The 20,999-nt window shown below is 39.1% G+C and overlaps 1 protein-coding gene across 1 annotated transcript in view; it reads left to right on the top strand.

Annotated features, from left to right (window-relative positions):
• CRYBG1 (crystallin beta-gamma domain containing 1) overlaps nt 1-20,999 on the top strand; it is a 224,494-nt gene that overhangs the window by 79,029 nt on the left and 124,466 nt on the right. The window contains exon 2 of the mRNA XM_043889786.1: nt 18,827-18,965. Coding sequence (XP_043745721.1) covers nt 18,827-18,965 — 139 coding nt within the window. The remainder of the gene's footprint in view (nt 1-18,826; nt 18,966-20,999) is intronic.

Here is a 20,999-nt window from a genome sequence, read left to right as displayed (position 1 = left end):
CATTGCTGTGAGGATTAAAGATAGATTATGATATAAAGTTGCTAGTTTTCAAAGTGCTATGTGAATATGAATACTGCTTATATCATTCCCCTCATCCACTGCAAGTAGAAAGGAGGCTGAAAGCTGTTTGGAAGCCTAAACAGATCTAGAAGTTTGAGCTCAGGTTCCCATGATGCTTTGGAGGTTTGCTTATGTTTTGGTGAGTTTTTGTCCTCCTGGTGTGAACATGGTGTTGTTCCAGGGCCCTCACATGACCTCAGTCATTTCAGTCTTTAGCTAGTGTCTTTGTAGCCGTAGACAGGAATAATTAAGAGCTGCTTTAATAGCTTATGTAAACCTGGAATTTTTATAGTATAGAGAAAGGTTTCCGCTTGGTTTGAACCACATGACATTTATATTGTGACCTGATCTAGAGCCAATTTATGATCCATTTCAAGGACCATGTCTTACCTCTGACAGTCTTGTACAGAAAGGTTTCCAACGCTAGACACTGGGATGTGTAAGTGGAGGCAGAGGAGAGTATATCCATTATCTGTTGCTGTGTACTCAAATTATCCCCAAATTTAGGGGCTTAAAAAAACAAACATTTCTATCTCACAGTTGGAGCAAATCAGGAATTTGGGAGCAGCTTTGTAGGCTGGTTGCAGCACAGGTCCTCTCAGGTGGAAATTGAGAAGTCGGCTAGGCTAGTCATATGAATGATTGGGGCTAGAAGACCAATTTCCGAGGTTACTTGTATGGCTCTTGTGAGGAGGTCCCAGTTCCTCACTGGCTATTGGTTGGAGGTCCCAGTTCTTGTCATGTGGGTCTCTCCATGATATGATAGGAGTAAGTGATGAGAGAGAGACAGAGGGAGAGAAAAGCCACAATGTCTTAGAGTCTTAGAAACAAGATACCATCACATGTGTGTGTGAGCGGGAACTACCCAAAGGCATAACTATCAGGAGAAGCAGATTATGGGGGATATCATGGAGGATGGCTATACAAGTAGTCAGGAAAATTAAGTAAATCAAAGACTTATGCCACTTTGGACCTACATCTAGAATTGTGGGTGAATTTTTCCTGTCTTTGAATTTATCCAGATTTTGAGTAAGCTTGAGTTTATCTTGTATTATAATTATCTAATAATGTTTACTAGAATTCTAGTTCTATTCCTCTTCAGGGAAGGTGCAAAAAGAAGACTCTCTGGCAAGCAAGCCTGTAGGAGTTTGTGATCTAAAACAGGGGTCAGCAAATAAAGAGCCAAAGAGTGAATATTTTAGACACTGTTAATCATCCAGTCTTGTTGCAACTACCCAGTTCTGCCATTGTAGCACTGAAGTAGCCATAGATACTTCTGGGTTGCAACTACTATGTCATTGTTCCAATAAAACTTTATTTACAAAAACAGGCAGTGGACCCAATGTGGCCTGCAGACCATAATTTGCCAACCCCTGATCTAAAAGAAAACTATAGAATACTAAATCAGGTTTTATCTAGGATCAGTGTGAAAGCAAACCTTCACCAGTTTCATTTTGTGGGTGTGCTGACTTGTTCTATAAAATGTGTGTAAATAACAAAAAAGAGCAGGAGGAACAAAAAGATACAGAGCCCTGGAAAATGAAATCAGAATACTCTTTGGTTATTGGCACAATGTTCCCTTTGAAGAAGAAGAAATGATTTTTGGAATTATGTACAGAAGGAAATAAAACAAAATCATCCTCTTGTCAAGTTCTCTGCTCTCCTGGCCCTCACCTCAGTCTAGCTGCCACCACTGCACACACACCTTTCGATAATTACTTTCTAATTCCCTGACAAACTCAAAACAGATGCTAATTGCCTTAAACAGAGTGAGGTTTTAAAAACAAATGGTGTCTTGGAAACTATCCAAGAAAAAAAATTGACTCTCCTGAGATAGCTGACAGTCACTTGGGGTATTCCAAAATTTAGGTTAGGAATTACTGGCCAAGGCAACTGCGAAAAAGAAATTGAGACTGGCAGGTAAAATCTGCACATTAATATTTGATCAGAGTATGTAAAAAGGTCTGTCTCATCATTTGGGTTTTACCTTCTGTTACTGCCACTCAAAGTTGTTATTTAAACTTCCCTGATGAGGCTATTAGGAGTTTTAAAACTTTTTAAATTAAATATTTTCTCATGATAAGAGAGTGTATGACAACATGGAAAATACAGTAAGAACATACATTATTTATCCAAGTATCCAGAGCACTAAAGATTTAGTGTATGCTGTTTCCATGTGTTCTTGGATATTTAACACAGTTTTATTCTACTTTTCAACTACCATAAAGTTACAAGCTTTACTCCATGCCTTAAAGAATAAATGGCTTTCTATAATATGGATGTTCCATAAGTTATTTAATCATTACCCAAATTGGTTGAGTTGTTTGCAAATTTTATTATAAATAACACTGCCATAATATCTTGGTTAAAAAAAAATTGAATACTTATTTGATTATTTCCTTATAAATCTTTCCTAGAAGTAGAATCACAGGGTACAGGTATACTATCATTTTAAAGTCTCTTGATAAATACTAATAAATTCCTTGTTAAACAGCTGTGGCAATTAATATGCCCCCTAGTAGTATGTGGGTCTCCTGGTGGCTCAGATGCAATGCAGGAAACCCAGATTCAATCCCTGAGTCAGGAAGATCCCCTGGGGAAGAGAGTGGCTATCCACTCCAGTATTGTCTGGAAAATTCCATGGATGGAGGAGCCTGGTGGGCTATAGTCCATGGGGTCTCAAAGAGTCAGACAGGACTGAGCAACTAACACTTTCCCTTTTAATTTTAAAATTGTATCTATTGATTACTAGTGAATTTGGGGAAACACCTTAACAATTTCTTCCTTTGAAAATCATTTATTTCCCTTGCCCATTTTACCAGGTTTGTTAATATAATACAATTTTATATAATTTGTATGATTTCTTTGTCTAGTATGACTCTTAACCAATTGTTGGATGTTTGGGTTGCAAATATTTTCTTGGCTTATTATTATCTTTCAGTTTTAAAAAATATGGGAAAATTTAAAATGTTGGCACAGTAAAATTACCAATATTTTTCTCTTTTATTTCTTCCATTTCATTTAATCTTAGGAAGTTGCTTTCCATCCTGTGTTATCTTCTAACATGCCATATAATGGCCTTCTAATCTTTGTGATTTGATGTTTTTACATTTAATTCTTTCGCCTGGCACTAACTTTGCTAAATGTTGTAACTTCGCTAGGATTTAAAGGAGCTGGTGGTATAGAGAGATACAGTGGTATTTACTAGAGATTCTCTCTTGGTATACCTGTTGTTCTTGATTTTATTTCAGGCTTCCTGATTACTCGAGGCAACCTGTTTCATCTCGGGACTTTTGGTGTCTTTCAAATGCTCTGGAAGGCAAAGTGCGTGTGTCCTTTTCATTTCTCTTTCCTCTCTTCCTAAGGCTTAGTAAAAATCCTCCACTCAGACTAGCCCAGGCTCACATCTCCACAGAGGAGGCTGCATGCCAAGCTTTATTTAAAAGGAACTCCGATGGCCCAGTTCCCTATAAATGTCTTCTCCTCTGAATTATTATCTTGCCAGGAGCACCTTTTATTTCATCACTTTGCATTAAGCCTTGCCTTCATCCAGAAATCATCTTAAAAATACATGTTCACCACAGTGGAGTGGCACAGTGTTTTAGCAGCCATCACATATTACCACAACCTTGCTGGCTTTAGAACAACGGAAGTTTATTCTGTCACAGTTCTGGAGGCTAGAAGTCTGAAAACAAGGTGTTGGCAGGGCCATCCTCCCATGAATGCTCCAAAGAAGATCCTTCCTTGCCTCCCAGCTTCTGGTTATTGCCAGAAATTCCTAGTGTCCTTGGCTAGCAGCTGCATCTCTCCATTTCTGCCTCCAGCATCACATGGCCTTCTTCCCTCTGGATCTGTGTGTTTGCGTTTGTGTATCCAGATTTCTCTCTTATTATAAGGGTCCACCTGAGGATAGTATGATTTCATCTTGATTTAACTAATTGCACCTGGAAAGACCCTGTGTCAAATAAGGTCATGTTCTGAGGTTCTAGGTGAACGTGAATTTGGAGAGACACTATTCATCCCAGTACACATAGTGAACAAATAGTTCTTTCATGTTAGTTTTACTAGATCACTTTTCTATTTAACAGTTGGTGTGGAACCATAGGAAAAACCCTGGGATCTGTAGTAAGGACACAAAGGGAGAAAATGCAGGGAGAGCTGAAGGGGAGGGAAAAGGACAGTATGATTCCATTCCTTTGTCCTTGGCAAGTTCTATAGCCAGATGAATGGTAAACCTATATGTGTTTCGTTTTCTCAGTAACTTGCTTACATTTTAATTGGGGAATCCAAGCATTTAGTTAGGTTGATCAGTATCTTCCTTTTCTATTAGTGACATATATAAACTGTTTGATAGAGAAGTGAAAGAAGAAAATGAGTAATCCTTTAGAATGATTGATTCATGTCAAATCTTTTATGTTTTCAAAAATTTGAAAGTAATCAATGATTTTCTCATACTTGAAGTCTAGTGATTTGAGTTGTAACTACTAAATTTGGTAAGAGGAGAAAAATACTTCGACTGTTTCCTAAAAGGGGGAACCTTATGATTCTGTTAATTTAAAGGGAAAAAAGAATGATGGATTGGAAATTAATTTTGCTACGAAAGTTAGTTTGATTCTTTTAGTGAAAAGCAATTGCTAAAGCTGATGAAATGCCAATAGCCCTTTTCATCCATTTAAAACAATATGAAATTGCCAAATGAAAATTTTTAATAAAATTTAATATCTACTGTTTGTTTTTATAACTTGCTCATTTTTTGGAAGCATTTTAAGACCCACTATTACCTGATTTATGAAAAACAAGTTTATTTCCTTTTTGAAGGATTGGCAATATTTTTTTTAACATTTTTGTTACAGAAGCAATAGGACGATGTTTTTAAGGAAGAAAATGAAGGTAGTTCTTCCTTTCTGTTATTCTGTCCCTGATCTCACAGCCAAACAGTGAGACAGTTCCTCGCTTCACCTTGAGTGCAGAAGTAAAGCTCTCCTGTGTACACAGAGCATATTGACTCACAAGTCCTCATTATACTTGATGAGATAACACTCCCTAATTTAAAACCCTATTAGGCAAAATAAATATTTTCTTGGGACAGAATGCTTTGTGGTTTAATGACTCAACTTTCTCTCAGTGCTGGAAACCTGGGTTCTTAGTCAATGCCACAAGAAAAAACTTGTTTTATATCCATCCCTGACTTTTTTTTAAAAGGCATTTATTTTATACCCATTGAGTTCAGGTTATAGGGTAGAAGAAAGTACTTTTTAACTCCCCAAAAGCCTATAATGGAATTGAGAAATGACATGTGTTCCCAGAAAACCTAATTGAACACTTAACAAATAATACTAGGTCGAACCATATGAAGTTGGCATATCTGACTTGTTTAGACCCACACAAATGATACTTCACAGTGTTAGGCCCTCAGCTGTGTCCAACTCTTTGCCACCCCAGGGGCCTGGCCCACTCATATTCCGTGGGATTTCCCAGGCAAGAATACTGGCGTGGGTAGCCATTCCTTTCTCCAGGGGATCTTCCCAATCCAGGGATGAAACCTGGGTCTCCTGTATTCTTTACCATCTCAGCCACCAGGGAAGCCTTGATACTTCATCATGTCAAAACCAGTTGCTGTCACTCACCTGGATTTTCCACGTCCTTCGGTCCTCTGTGTTGAAGCTGTTGTGCACAGAAGCCTGTCTGGAGCCTCGGACCTCAGTGCTTAACCCGGGCGACGTGGGGGCCCTGTGTCTTCCCTCAGAGATCTGTGCACGGCTGTGTCCCTCTTTTTTTCTGCCCTCTGCTGTCTCTTCTCAGCCTTTTATTTCCACACAGGAGGATTTTCTTTCCTCCTAAGCATCACCTCACCTTACTTTGAATACTTTCCTCTCTTCCTCTTTCTTGCTAGTTTTGGCCAAGGAAGGTCTCTCCCTGTTCTCCACTCCTCTTTATTTTTTTTCTTTCCATTCTTTGTGTCTCCTTTGTTTCCGCTACAAATCATGATCATGCAGTGGATGGTTATAAAGCCCAGGAATAAAGCTAGTGATAGATTTGTCTGAAGGAAAGGGAAAGAAAAAAACCATGAGTTTTGATGTGAAATAATAATGATCTAAATCTGGTGATAACAAAAGCTCTGTAAAGTCACTTTATAATCTCTGAAAACATCTAACCATTATCTCTTTTCAGTTGAATCTGCTTTTTCTCAGTGATCCTTATCCCCAAAAGAGAATAATCTGCACTCAAATAAAAGAAAGACTATTCTTCAGATTGTCTTATTGCTTTTTTGTTCCTTTTTTTTTTTAAACCAATACTGAAACAATTGTGATTCATAATGGCATTCTTTTTTCCTTTTTTTTTGCTATGGCATACTTGCTTCCCTGATGGCTCAGACGGTAAAGAATCTTTCTTTTCTTTTCTTTCGTTTTTTTTTTTTTTTGGTAAAGAATCTTTCTGCAATGCAGTAGACCTGAGTTTGATCCCGGGTTGGGAAGATCCCCTGAAGAAGGGAATGGCAACCCACTCCAGTATTCTTGTCTGGAGAATTCCACAGATGGAGAAGCCTGACCGGCTACAGTCCATGGGGTCACAACTGAGCAACTAACACTATTTCAGCTACATGAAATTGACTTTTAGGGTTTATTTGGTAATCAAACCACCACTTACAATGTTGTATTTAAGAATAAATCATTTTTATTGTTAAAAAAAAAACTTTGGAACACAACCCTCTGGTAAATTAGGATTTACTTTAGTATAAACTGAATAGCTAAGAGATGAGGAAACACAAGTTTCATCACAATCAGTCACATGCTGGAGTAAATGACTTCTGTAATTAAGTTTAATAGAAATTGATCACCAAAGATTACAAAGAGGGAAGGGAAAAGAATTAACAGGCAGCCCAAGCAAAGACATATAAACAGTGAAGCAAGGTGTACCTAAGGGAAATGCAGATTTCCCTGACCATGACTGATAGAGTGAGTTTGGGGAAAGGAGAGGGGCTTAGGGTAGCATTGGAGAACTCCTCAGGTGGGAAATAGGGAGATTGTTACTAGGACCTCTATAAGAACAATTTATTAAGCTAAATGGAGAGTAGGGACCCAGTGACAGTCTGTTCTTGCCTCCTCTGCATGAGAGATTTTCATTCATGAGAGCTGAGATGACCAATATTAGTCTGTCCTCAGATCCGGCCTCCCGTCCACTTCAGTCAGCACATCCTGTATTCCTGATGTGTTGGTTATGTGTTTTACATTATTACTTCTTGTTAGAGGTGATTTCTAATTAGAGTTTTCTTTTGTAACATTATCACAAGTTGAAGACACTAATTGAACTCATTCATTAAGTTAATGATGACATTTCTAGTCACTGCCAAAGGCTGTGTCTAGGAGGCCCTTGTGGCATTTACCCACCTGATGCAGATGGAGAAAGCTGAAGATGTAATTCAGACAATTATGAACAAATTATTATGCATGTTACATTCATCATCAAACAACTGCCAGGTATTTGGAAGTCCAGTAAGTCGAACATGATGAAATTGACAGTTATGAAAATTAAATGTAGATGCTAACCTCCATAAGAATTGTCTTGAAAAAGTAAAAAAGATATATGGAAACTCATCCTCATATTTTAAAATATTTTTTTAGTTTCACATTATCAAAGGCCATTTACTACAAGCACCGGATTGTGTGGCGGAATGTTTTACTGTCTTACGAGTAACATTTACAGACTCAATTCTCACTTCTAGTTTTATGAGGCTTACGGATCATCATATAGCAAGAACATATCGATTAGAGCCTTTAAATCTCTGAACTACAGCTGTGAGAATTTTGAGAGCATCTGATTTGTAAGAAAAATTAGTATTTGTGAGTTCAGGAAGTACAGTAAATGCTAAACATTTTAGGTGCAAGGAACAAATTACACAACTTCTCCAACTTTATTGCTTCTAAAAATGCTACAAAGTAATAATGTTTACAGCTATGCAGGTATTATCTAAGCTCTAGATTGACAAAGGTAATTCTCTGAGTGCCTGAAAGAACTAACTAAGGCAGGGAAGCTCAGTGCCAGATTCTTTAGGGACCCCAGAGTTTCATAAACTCTGGCTAATTGTGGTTGGCACCGGAGTCGTTTTGGTCTAGTGAGCTAAGTGGGGCAAAGGTGAACAAAGGAAGCAGATGATGCATAGTAAAGATGCTATAAAGTTGACTTCAAGGTGTGTGACATCACATAGACTTGTGGAAAATAACAGTAGACATGCTAGACCAGCCTAGAAAGGAAGAGGTGCTTTTGAACCAAAGCTTTACATTGACATTATTTGAAACAGTCATAAATAGCAACAGGCTCGGCAAGCAGCTCTTGTAGTTATGAGTCAAACCATCTTTGCAAAATGGGGCTTTGTATTCTCTCACCCAGGAAGCCCTTACTAAATGTCTGTGATGTGACAGATGTTGTCAGATGCTGTGACAGAAACAGAGGGAGTTAGTCATATGAACCCAAAAAGGACTTACTGTCTGAGGTGAGAGAGAGTCATCCGTGATTATGGTAAAGTTAAAATATAGTAAAATTGCCTATAACATGGGGTGTGTAGGGAAGCTATGTTTGAAGACATGAACTGGGTCCAGAAGATGGAAGAGCTTGAATACTAAACTGTGGAGTTAAAACTCTACTGTACACAATGCTGAACTGTCTAATGCTTTTCAAACACAAATGTACACCCAGGAAGATGAATCTATTTGTAACATTAGAATGGGTTGGAGGATGCAGGAGAGACCGGATAGCAAAGAATAGCTGTAAAACTCTCTAAATTGAAGAGGTAATGAAGTTAGGAACTAGGATGGTGGTAGTTAGAATAGACAAGGGTAGATGGACATCATACTGGTGAGGTGAAAGTATGTTCCATGTATTTATAACTACTGCCCCATCACTTCTTCCTCCAAGGCTTATAGTAGTTTATCTTCAGTTAACAATGTAAATAAGGGAGGATAAGAAAACTAAAGGGATAGTAGTGTCATAAGCCAGAGAGATAATTACTTTACAGATTGTATATTCAAAAAGTTCTGTATAATTCTATATAATTACTAACATTTATTCATGATCAGGTATATAGTCCACATTGTCAGAAAGACAACTGGTGAGGAACAGAAAAGGTCTTTTTTACATTTAAGAAAGAGAGAAATCTTCCCTTTCAGTCACTATAGAGAGAACATTAAATAAGATGGTAGCTCACACCCTTCTCAGTTTTCCGGCAATTTGTCTAACGAAGTGGTCCATGCGGTTGCATCTTCAGTGTCTCTCAAAGCAAGCTCAGGTATGATGACAAAGCACCCCTCACCAGTGATTGGAGGTTGAATGATGGGAGCAGAAGAGCTCAGGGTTGACTCCCAAGAGCTGTCCCTGGTGATGTGGGGCTTCGTTTTCTGCTCTTGTACACAGAACCATATTCTGCCAAGTTTCCTGCTCCTTGCCTGCTCCATGGTTATATAATCACCATTAGCTTTGTTTTGTGTTACAAAAGATAGCAATTTAAAATTCTCTAGCATTATGTATTTGTTGTTTATGAGCTTAGCAAAGTCATGAATCTGTCTTTGGGGATTATACATGCCATCAAAAGAAGACCTACATTTTCTCTGCCATTAGATTATAGGATTTGACAGCCTTAGAAGAAAAATGCCAGCAACCAAGAAACTTCTTTCTATTTTGACAGCTAAAAACTAACCTTATTCAACTTGAACATTGTAAAGAGATGTGGGGGAAAAGGCCAGGCTTTTTAGCAACTCTGAGTGAAAGTGAGAGTTGCTCAGTCATGTCCGGCTCTTTGTGACACCATGGACTATATAGTCCATGGAATTCACCAGGCCAGAATACTGGAATAGGTAGCCGTTCCCTTCTCAAGGGGATCTTCCCAACCCAGGGATTGAACCCAGGTCTCTCACACTGCAGGCGAGTTCTATACCAGCTGAGCTACCAGGAAGCCCTCAGCGACTCTAAGCGAGATCATGTGCAGTCATTAATGAAACACAAGACTTGTGATAAACCTAAGCCTTTCCTTGAGACCCAGACCAAGGTCTTCAGTTCCTCGGGGCTTAGGGCAGTGATTCCTGGATGGTTTTGGTCCCTGGTCCTCTGTTCTTGCTCAGATTGAGACTCTTCTTTCCTCTGGAACCAATACTAATAAAGCCAAACTTGACTGAGCTCAACCTGGTTCCAGGGGCGGGAGTGAGGGAGGGGGGTGCTTCACACAGTTTGTTAGTCATGGGAAGTGATCACAAATGACAAAAACTGACAAATTATCTATTGGTCCTGAGACAGCTTGGTTAAATTTCACAAACTCTGCAGCACCCAAAGCCTAGATTTCACAACATGGAATTATAAGGGCAAAAGTCCCCAGGCTCTGTTGGAGAGAAAGTGATCTGCATTCCCAGTGGTCAGATATGAGGGGAACTTGGACAAATATGAGGGGGACTCTCCCACACAGCACATTGGGAGATCGCTCCCAGCTTCCTAGCCACTGTTTAGAACATCTAGTTTAGTGACACACACGGCACTGGGGTTTCATGGCCACTGATTGTTTTTTTTTTTGGTTGTTTATAGTTGGGTTTATATTCTATTTCAGAAATGATAACTGAAAAATGGTTTGTTTTATGGAAATAATGAGCTATAGAAAAATGTTCTATTATTTGTTAGTGGAATTTGCCAGTTTGCTTGGCAGTGCATTACAATAAATATCTTTCTTGCTTTAAAAATAAAAAATCAAGGGGCCCAGAAAGTTAGAAACAATAGAGACCAGCCAAACCAGGGAGCTTTGTTGTTGTTGTTTGGTCGCGATGTTATATTCAACTCTTTGCGACCTCATGGACTGTGGCCCACTAGGCTCCTCTGCCCATGGGATTTTGCAGGCAAGAATACTAGAGTGGGTTGCCATTTTCTTCTCCAGGGGTTCTTCCCGACCAGGGATTGAACCTGCACCCCCTGAGTCTCCTGCATCGGCAGGCAGATTCTTTACCACTGAGTTACCAGGTATGCCCCCAGAGAGTTTTTACAAAAATACTACTAAAAAAGATGATAAAATTGAAACTCTTGTGCAACCACTAGATGGCAGCACTTCTGCGTTAAAAGCTATTACCATTTGCTGACACAAAATACTTTGATAAATGATGTAGTATTTTTTATATGTCTTAAACTATAAGGGTGTTTGGATTTTCAAAATGTGGATAAGCATAGAGATTTTATTCATTTATCCATCCAACTGAGGATTTGTGACCATAAAACTCATCTGTAGAGAATTTGAAATCAGCCTCTAAACTGGGAGTTAAATAGGTTCTTTACCCTCAACTCTGCCAATAATTAGTCCTATGACTGTGAACAATGAATGTCTCTGGTCATCAATGAGCTCTACTGCAAAATGAGGTGGTTGGATCACTAGATTATCTCTGGGGTATCTTTCAATTCAGATATTCTCATTTCTGTATTGTTTTGTAATTGAGCCTGATAAATACGCTAGCTTAAAATACCATCTACATGATGCCTAGAAAGTTATAATGCAGCAAATGTTAACTGACATTCATAGGCATAATTAAAATAGCTGGTATTTATTGAGCACCTGTTCTGTAGCAGTACTAGACTAAGTGTTTTGTGAGTGTTACCTAAGTTAATTCTCATGACAATCTGATTATAATCCCCATTTTGCAAATGAGGAAACTGAGGCTGCAAGCAGTTAAGCAACTAGCCAAGATCACATGGGTAATGGCTAGGCGGGTATGACTCTGAAATCTGTGTACACATTGCTATATTTCATGTCTCATTCATGTGAGAAAAATACAAATTTGAATACAACATTGCTTTTGAAAGAAAAACCCATTCTGTAAATCCAAAATCCTTGGTTTTCCAAGGGAAATATATTAGTTTTTTGTTTGTTTTCCGGCAGTGGGATAGATTGGTGTGGTTCTATTGTCACTCTGCCATTAGCTGACTCTTGGTGAGCCTCAGCAGAGAAGCCTAACATCAGTTCCATGCACGTGGCTAAGCAGTGGGCCCAGAGCCCTGCCAGCCTTGTGGTTTCTCAGAGCCAGTGTCACTTCAAATGTGCAATGAGGGACTGCATCAGGTAATCACTAGGGGCCTCTCCAGGCCTTGAATTATCGGAAGGTCTGTCCGTAATCTGATACAGGGCCTCATATTAGCAGGATATGGAAGCTCCCTACCATTCAGCAATTGCAGCAATGAAATACTACTACTACACATTCTACTTAGTGCTGCTTGTTAATAAATTAAAAGTTTCCTCCCTTCCTTTCTGGCCAGCAAACTTATGTAGCCTTATAACCACAGTCTTAATTCAGAGGAGTGGCTCTAATACCTGGTGTTTTCAGCTCTCTTGGCCACACCTTTTGTTGTTCAAGTTACAACTCTGAGGCTTATTAGAACACACCAAGAATTCTTTAAGTAGCCACTGGATGGCAGTAGAGCATCAATTTAGACCCTAGTTGTTCCGTCACTAAGGCGTGTCCAACTCTGTGACTCCACCGACTGCAGCACAGCCAAGCCTCCCTGTCCTTCACCATCTCCCAAAGTCTGCTCAAACTCATGTCCATTGAGTCGGTGATGCCATCCAACCATCTCATCCTCTGTCACTCCTTTTTCTTCCTGCCCTCTATCTTTCCCAGCAGCAGGGTCTTTTCCAAAGAATTGGAGCTTCAGCTTTAGCATCAGTCCTTCCAGAGTCTGGTCTTCAGGGTTGATTCTTTTGAGATTAACTGGTTTGATCTCCTTGCTCTCCAAGGAACTCTCAAAAGTCTTCTCCAGGACCATCGTTCTAAAGTATCAATTCTTTGTTGCTCAGCCTTCTTTATGGTCCAATTCTGACATTCATACCCTAGAAATCTTTTGTGCCTCATTTGTTTTACGTGCACATTATCTCTGAACCAAGAATTATTAGATAGAGAAGCTCATAATTTGCTTTATATTGGGCTACATATGTTAAAATGCTCAAGGAGCAGCTTGATGGAGCTGACCCGATCAGGAAAACCTGAGGTGGATTTACAGGAGACAAAAGCTAAAGTCTAATGGGCAACTTCAGCACATGGGGCCCTAGTGCTATATATTTTGAAAAAGTAAGATACTTTGTTTTCTTTTTCAAGAAGGCCCCAAAATTATATTCTCCTCAAGCCTCACCAAGTTTGTATTTGCCTGGAAATAACAATAAATAACTTTTAATTTAGGAAAAGGCAAACAATTGTATTATTGCTAATTTTCTACCAACTTAATCTCCAAGAAGAAGCATAGATAGTAGAAAAGTTTTTGTATTCATATATATATAAATAATATGTATAATATATATGTTCTAGAAAACTTATGAATTTTTGCCTAACTAAAAAATTTGTGACATTTGATTCCACTTGTTTGACTTAATATGAATAGAATGCTAGATTTCTAATTTAAAAACTAGATATGCAACAAGCAACAAAGGTTTACTGTATAGCACAGGGAACTATATTCAATATCTTGTAATAACCTGTAATGGAAATAATTTTTAAAATAATATATGTGTATGTGTAACTGAATCACCTTGCTGTGTACCTGAAACTATAAGTCAACTATACTTTGATAAAATATATATATTAAGGAAAAAACTCCAAGAAAGGAAATATGGCTTTTAAAAGCAAACCAAATAAAAAAGGAACCAAAAATAATGGAATAAGTGGGCTAGTATTCCACTTGTTTATGAGTCTGAGTAAAATAAAGTACTTAACACCAAAACTCCCTTCACTTTGGCAGGATAATACCTGTACTAAAAACAAGAAAGTGCAGATTGCAAATTAGTCAGTTAGTAGATTTTCCTCTGAAAAAACTCCAGACTAGTATGGCAATTGGGAGTTGGGAGGGGGATTTTATTTTGTTTTGTTTTTTAACCCCAGAAATAATGTGCTTAATAAGAGACCAGTAGTGATTATTCAGAAAGGAAGCTCTATTTCCATTTATAAATCTTAGATTTCTCACCAGGGGGCCATACTTAGCCTTTCTTACAACCACCTGCAGCCTACTCATCAGGAGTTAAACTGAAAATATATCCTTTGGAAAAGAAAAATGAACTTTTTGATTGGTCTTTCCAGTTGCGAACACTTGTTAAGATTTCCTCTTAAGCTAGGGGAACTTGAGCCAACTCATTGGAAAAGACCCTGATGCTGGGAAAGTTTGAGGGCAAGAGGAGAAAGGGGCAACAGAGGATGAGATGGTTGGAGGGCATCACTGACTCAGTGGACATGAGTTTGAGCAAACTCCCAGAGATAGTGAAGTACAAGGAAGCCTGGCGTGCTGCAGTTCATGGGGTGACAAAGAGTCGGACACGACTTAATGACTGAACAACAGCAAGGGGGACTTACCTATGTCTAGCTTTGTCTGCAACTGTTATTCACGATTAAAATATTTTGTCCACATGATGAGCCCCTGTGTCTACTAGATGTTAATGTTCTGAGGGTTTGGAGTGGGTTTCTTTACCTTTACCTTGTATGATACACGAAAGGAGATATAAAAATGCTTGCTGAAAGAATGAGAGCTAGATATTATTTAAATTACTGTAGCACCCAGGGCCCCCTCCAGCACAATTCTAGGTATTTTATATCTGTGTAATGTTTTGTGAAGGTTGCGTTTCAGGAGACAAACTTGTGTAATACATTTCCTGGGAGTAGAAGCTCTGTGCCTGCCACTAGAGAGGAACTAGAAAATGCGTCTGGGGCAAGACGCTCCTAAAGCGGAACTCAGCTTGCAAAACCCTCTGAGCCCACACACCCTGTGGCCTTTCTTTACCTCCCAACTGAGTCCTGGAGCCAACTTCGAATTAGTGGTGCCTGTGACCACGTGGTCAGCAGCCATGCTTGGATCTTGGTTTAAAGGAAAAGAAATTCAGCCAACACCTCATCCCCCTCCTCTCCAAGGGAGATCAGAAGTCACTTGCTGTAGCACAACTCTCTGAAGTTAATGGCTTGGGAATTATGAGTGAAGCAAGGACCTTGCCTGGGCTATATATGAGGGTCATCTCTTTCCTCGGGCCACTGAGGAGCTAAATCTGCCTTCTGAGATCATGACCCCAAGCATATAGATTGACCCTTGGAGAGCAGGCTAAGTCTTGTTAGTCTATCCCCAAGCCAGGAGAGCAAGCAGACTGCCTGGGTTCAACATGCAATGAGGCCAGAATCATGAATGTTTCTGCTTTGGTAACTCAAATTCAACCATGAGTATATCTCAGCTCTACATCTACCAGCAGTGTAGCAAGTGTGGGGGACATGTTACTGGACAGAGGTGGGGTGCTACATACCAACATCTGTCTCCATCCCCCCACTCCCTTCCTCATAGAGCCCCAGCTTGTTCCCGTGCCTGCTCTGCGTGGTGATATCCCTCTGGCTCCAGCATCTGGGGGTAGGTCCTGCAATGGTTTTGGTGTAGACATGAGATATGCAGAGAAGTCTGCTAGGGGGTTTCTAGGGAAGACTTCCTTCCTTCTGAGAGAGATGTGCAGGAAGAGATCATCTTTTCATCACCTGGAATTATCATGTAACAATACATGATGACCAGAACTGTAGCAGCCACTCAATTCAGCAGCAGTGGAATAAACTGATTAAATGAACTCAGTCCACCTCTCTCGCTTTATATTCAGTGACATATTTGTGTTTGATTAGGCTTCTGTGAGTTGGCATGTCTATTACTTGCAGGCAAAAGAATCCTATACTACAGCCAGGGGTTGGATCACAAGAAAAATACATAAAAAGGGCAGCCTTCCTAGCTTTTAATCACACAGTACAGAAGTGTCTAGCAGGAAGAGAGAACTCCATATTGGATCTCTGCCCACCTCCAACAATACACAGCTTAGGAAGCACATGTAGTTCAAGTTTATCACTTCATCTCTAGATTCATTCAATGGGTACATTATTTTTCTCTTCAAAAAGAAAAACTATTAAAAGTGGTAGACTTTCTGTACTTTTCTTTTTACTTTTCCAGTTTATCAGACTTCAATGGTTGGAATCCATTTTCAAGTCTTGTTACCAAGTCTGAGTTCATACTACTCCTAGCACAACAAACAGACCAATAAATTGAGAGACCAGTTGTTGGGGCAGAAATAGTGACTTTATTTGGGAAGCCAGCAGGCCGAGAAGATGTCTCTGTGTCCCAGAGAGCCATCTTGCCTGGGTTTGGATGCTGGTTTCTTTTATAAAAGGAGTGGGGGGTAAGGAGTAAAGTTTAAAAAGGTAATAGTTGTTGCAAATATTTCCTGGTTCCAACCAGACTCTGGAAGAGATGTGTTAATTGCTTCATTCTGGCAGTGATTTATCGGTGGGCCTTGGTGAGGATGTTTCCCGTGAGCTAAATGAGGGTACAGCTCAGGCTTAGAGGGAAGGATTCCAAGATATGGGCCATCACATATAGTTGAAGCTGTAGGCAATCTCCTTTTAGTGATTAACTGTAGCAAAAACAATAGAGAAGGAAATGGCAACCCACTCCAGTATCCTTGCATGGAAAATCCCATGGACAGAGGAGCCTGGCAGGCCACAGTTCACAGTGTCACGAAGAGTCAGACCCAACTGAGAACAAAGACAATGGAATACAAAAGTTAAAGTAAAAGAAACAGACCCAGTATGGCGTTAGATTTGGTTTTCTTTGTTACAATCCTAGTGGTCTTCACTTGCTTGCTTCTCTTCTTGGCTCATTTGTGAGCAGAAGAAGCACAAGGGCTGTGATTTAGGGTCAGTGGCCCAGTTAATAAAAATAAATCTTGATGCAAACATACATCTGTGGTAAGTCTTTAACAGCTTCTCAATCATAAGATACTTTTCAAATGTTATGTAATTCTTTGAAGCTAGGTGTATTTTTCTATCCCTTTATAAGTGTGATCTATAATTTCTAAGGAGAGATTTTCCTCTAAGGTGAACTTCAGCACTTACTTTCAGAGGGTAGAAATTTTTTTTTTAAGTCCTTACATATGGCATGAACATTGCAGAAAGGAAACTATTCAGAGTGGTTACTTATGCAGAGAGAAATATAATTGGGCTAAAGAAATTAATTTTTATTTCAGTTCCTTTCAATACTGACTGAGTTGTATTTACGATGTACAAAAATTGCTTTTAAACAAAATTGGGAAGGAAGACAAAAAGAAATTGTTGCTGTTGAAATACCTTCACATTTTCTGTAACACAAAGAATAATGTTTTCTAAAACAAAGAGGTACAAGATGGATTTATTTTATTTTATTTTTTTTCAAGATGGATTTCTTAAAATCACTCCCATACATTTCTTCCTTGTTGACATTACCCCATTGATTTATACCTCCTCATCTCTTAAAGTGTTAATGCTTTACCCTACTGTTTATCCTTGGTTCATTGTATTGATAGAAATTCCTCAAAGGCTTTTATTTCTTCTGTGAAATATTAAAGGCTTTAATTTTTAGTTCTCTTCATGAGCCTCCTTCTCCTGGTCCAGTATCTTCTTCTCAGTCTTAAGTATATGCTTAAGAAATATATCAACCCTCGTATCAGTTATGATGCTCAACAGCAGGTAACAGAGAACACTCGACTCAAAAAGGCTTAAAGAATTGGACATTTATATGCAACGTAATGAGAACTTCAGAGCTAGGGCAGGTCTAGGATTGGTTAATTCAGCTACTCAACAAAGTACTTGAAGATGCAAATTGCTCTCACATTTCTGCCCTGCTTTCTTCTCCATCTCTTTTCCAAAGGCTAATGCCACTCCTGATCCCAGGACAGCTGTCACATTCATCACATACAGGCATGATACTGGCTTGCAGGGAAGAACTATTACTTTCTGTAAACTGTCTTTTAAGAGAAAGACCTTCTCATGATTCCTTCAACAGATGTCCCTCACATCTAGTGGCCAGAATTGCATCAGATATAGGGTGAAGTACAAACACTGGAAAATCCCATGAATGGAGGAGCCTGGTAGGCTACAGTCCATGCGGTCGCATAGAGTCGGACATGACTGAGCGACTACTTAAGTAAATACAAAGACTTTAAGGATCAGGGAGACCTAAATCAATGTGATGGTATCAGCTAGAGAGATAGGTGTGGGCTTATATCTGAGTCAGTTACTGGTGAGGGGACTCCAGGATTAGACCAATCATGACTGATTACCAGGGCAGGAAGCAACTTCCTCTGAAGCACATGGAAAATAGCTATCTGAACACATCAGGGTTGTTAGCAAAGAAAATGTATGTTGGGGGTGTGACAGTTAGGCTTTGGGTTTGGATAAAGGAAATGGTTTGGGGGTAGGCAACCACCAGCATCTGCTAAAACACTGCCTTTATTGGTTTCCATTCCTTTTAAATCTAATAAATATAATCCTGGGAACAGATTTCTTTGCCTGGCATAGCCTAGATTCTTCCCCTAGCTGGGAGGAATCGGTTTTCACTTTATTTCCAGTGTTCAGAAAACATACAAATGCTTTTTTTTCCCTTAAGAACAATGACAGCTGAGCAACCAAGCAAATATAAAATGAATTTGTATCGCTTCATATCAAAATCTGTCTAGCCATCTAACAATTTACTTACCTATCTGTCTGTCTCCAATTTGTTTTCTGCGTAGGATTTAAAAGAATTCTGTTAGCCACATAGGGAAAATCATCAAAGTTTATTTATAAATGTGCTACGAGAATACCAAGTTATCTACAATTCTGTGTAGGTTTTGAAGAATGATTCATTATTTTGACGGGTTGGAAATATACAGAGGGCAATGTGCCTTTAGTCTCTTGTGTTTTCAGCATTCTTGAGAAGTTGTTGTTTCCACTCTTTACAGAGCCCTGGAGGTAGTGGATGGAGCGCATGTGGCTGGAGAGTATGAAGAATTTACACTGTACTGCGGGGAGTCCCAGTTCTTTCACAGCACCTGTGAGATGCCTGGTGCTTTACCTACAGAGTCTGGAATCTTTAAAAAGGTAATGCTTCATTTCCAATATTTGACTCCCAGGACTAAACACTTAACTGAATTAAAGCAGTGTAAAAGAACACCTCTCTGGTTGAAAAACACATAGTTAAAAAGATCGTAGATGGTTAAAAGGTCATTACATATCAAAGCACCATGATAATAAATCAGGATCAAAGGATGAGTTTGAATCTTTGCTCTTTGCTGCCTTCAGAAGTTCTGCCTGGTTGTCATGGGTGCCTTTTGCTGCCTTTTCCCCTTTATATACCTTTAACTCAAAGATATACAAAGTAAAATGACATCAATATTTGGAAACAGTGATTCTTTCCCGTAAAAAGCATTTTATTTACTTACATTTCCTTCCTACTGTAAGGCGTTTAGAGTTGTTACCATTCTATCAGCAGTTACATCTTAATATCTTGATGTTTGCATAGAAAGTTCTAACTTAACTATATTGCTTTAAGATAAGCTTTTAACTGTATTTCTTTAAAAGAAACTTTATATTGCTTTAAAAGTTGAGTTCTAACTTAACTATATTGCTTTAAAAGTTTTCCCCCAGGTGGGAGATAAAAATATATTCTTATTTTTTTTTTTTTTTAATATTCTTATTAACTGCATCCTTTTACCCATGAAAGGGCATGACTTCTGCACTTGCCTGAAAGCAACAAGATAAAGTCTTGAGTCATAGTGTGAGAGCTGGTTTAGCTGCTAGATTTTGAAGGCTGTATAATACAGTTCTTGTTACAACTTTTTGGAAGATCACTGAGGGTTAGCAATGAAAGATAGTTCGTCATGAAAGAAATCCTCTCCCCAAAGGAGTTTGTTTTAGTAATGTTGTATATTAAAAGTGAAACAATTACTTAGTGCAAGATGAAAAATTTGGAGATTGGATTTACAACACTGTGAATATATTTAGGACTACTGATGTATTTAGGATTAAATGTATTTAGGACTGCTGAGCTGTATATTTAAAATGGTTAAGATAGTAAATTGTATGTATGTGTATTTTACCACAATGAAAAAGTATTTTAAATATCCTTAGTGATGAAAAGCAGTAAGAAAAAAAAGACATGATGAGATCATAAACTCATATTTTACAGTTTATTAGAAAATGACAAAAGTGGGTAGGGAAATTCAACAGAAAATTATAACTCAAAATAGCATAACTTATCAATGAGTACCAGAAGTATAAAATTAAGTTTTATAAAATAGTGAAATGAAAAAATCAAATTTAACTTAAAAAATTAAATAAACTGGCTTACTATAATTTATATGTACTTTCAAATTGGTTTTACATTTTGTTCTTCTTTCTTTATAAGAAACAGTTTGTGACTGGAAACAAAACCTGATAAATTCAGTCACTGACCATGAGTTTTGAGTTGTTTTCTATATTTGTCCCTTAATAACTTAAAAATAATTCTGCAAGTCTCACGTCATTAAGTATCTCACAGTATTTACTGAAGTCCAGGAAACAGTTGGTGGCAGCATGTAAAGCTGGGCCAAAAGTCACTTCCCTGAGGGGGTGACGGTGAAGGGTCTGTGGCACTTCCTCCCTCGGTCTGCAGTTGAGCAGGAGCCGTGTCTTCTTCACGGTACTCTCAGCCTGTCTAGACATGCTCTCTTGACCCTTGCTTGCTCTCCCAGGATGCAGTCAAGGAGCCCTGGGCACTGGGCAGCCCACCGTGAGGGCTGGCAGGGACAAGGAGGCCAGGCAGAACATCCGGGACAGGCAGACACCTGGGACGAGAAATGGATGAACTGGGCACCCTGTGTAGGAAGGGAGCCAGGGCAGATGGAAGACAGGCAGGAACTCAAAGAAGGGAGCAAGCAGAGGCAAAGTGTCGTTCTGGCTACAGTGTCTCCACGTGTCGCCTGAAATGGGGTCAGCCAGGCACTGCCTGCACGCTCTGCCTGCACCACACCATCCTGCTCAGCGATGGTCAAATGCCCACAACAGGGAGAACAGGCTTCCAGGTCCACTTCTGGATCTGCTGGTTGTCTCTCTCCCTCTCTCTCTCTCTCTCCCCGCCTCCATCATCCCTCATGG

The sequence above is a fragment of the Cervus elaphus genome, chromosome 28 (assembly GCF_910594005.1).
Source record: "Cervus elaphus chromosome 28, mCerEla1.1, whole genome shotgun sequence".
In the NCBI taxonomy this organism is placed as follows: Eukaryota; Metazoa; Chordata; class Mammalia; order Artiodactyla; family Cervidae; genus Cervus; species Cervus elaphus.
Note: the sequence above shows the minus strand (reverse complement) of the source record. Positions and strands in the feature narration are given on the sequence as shown.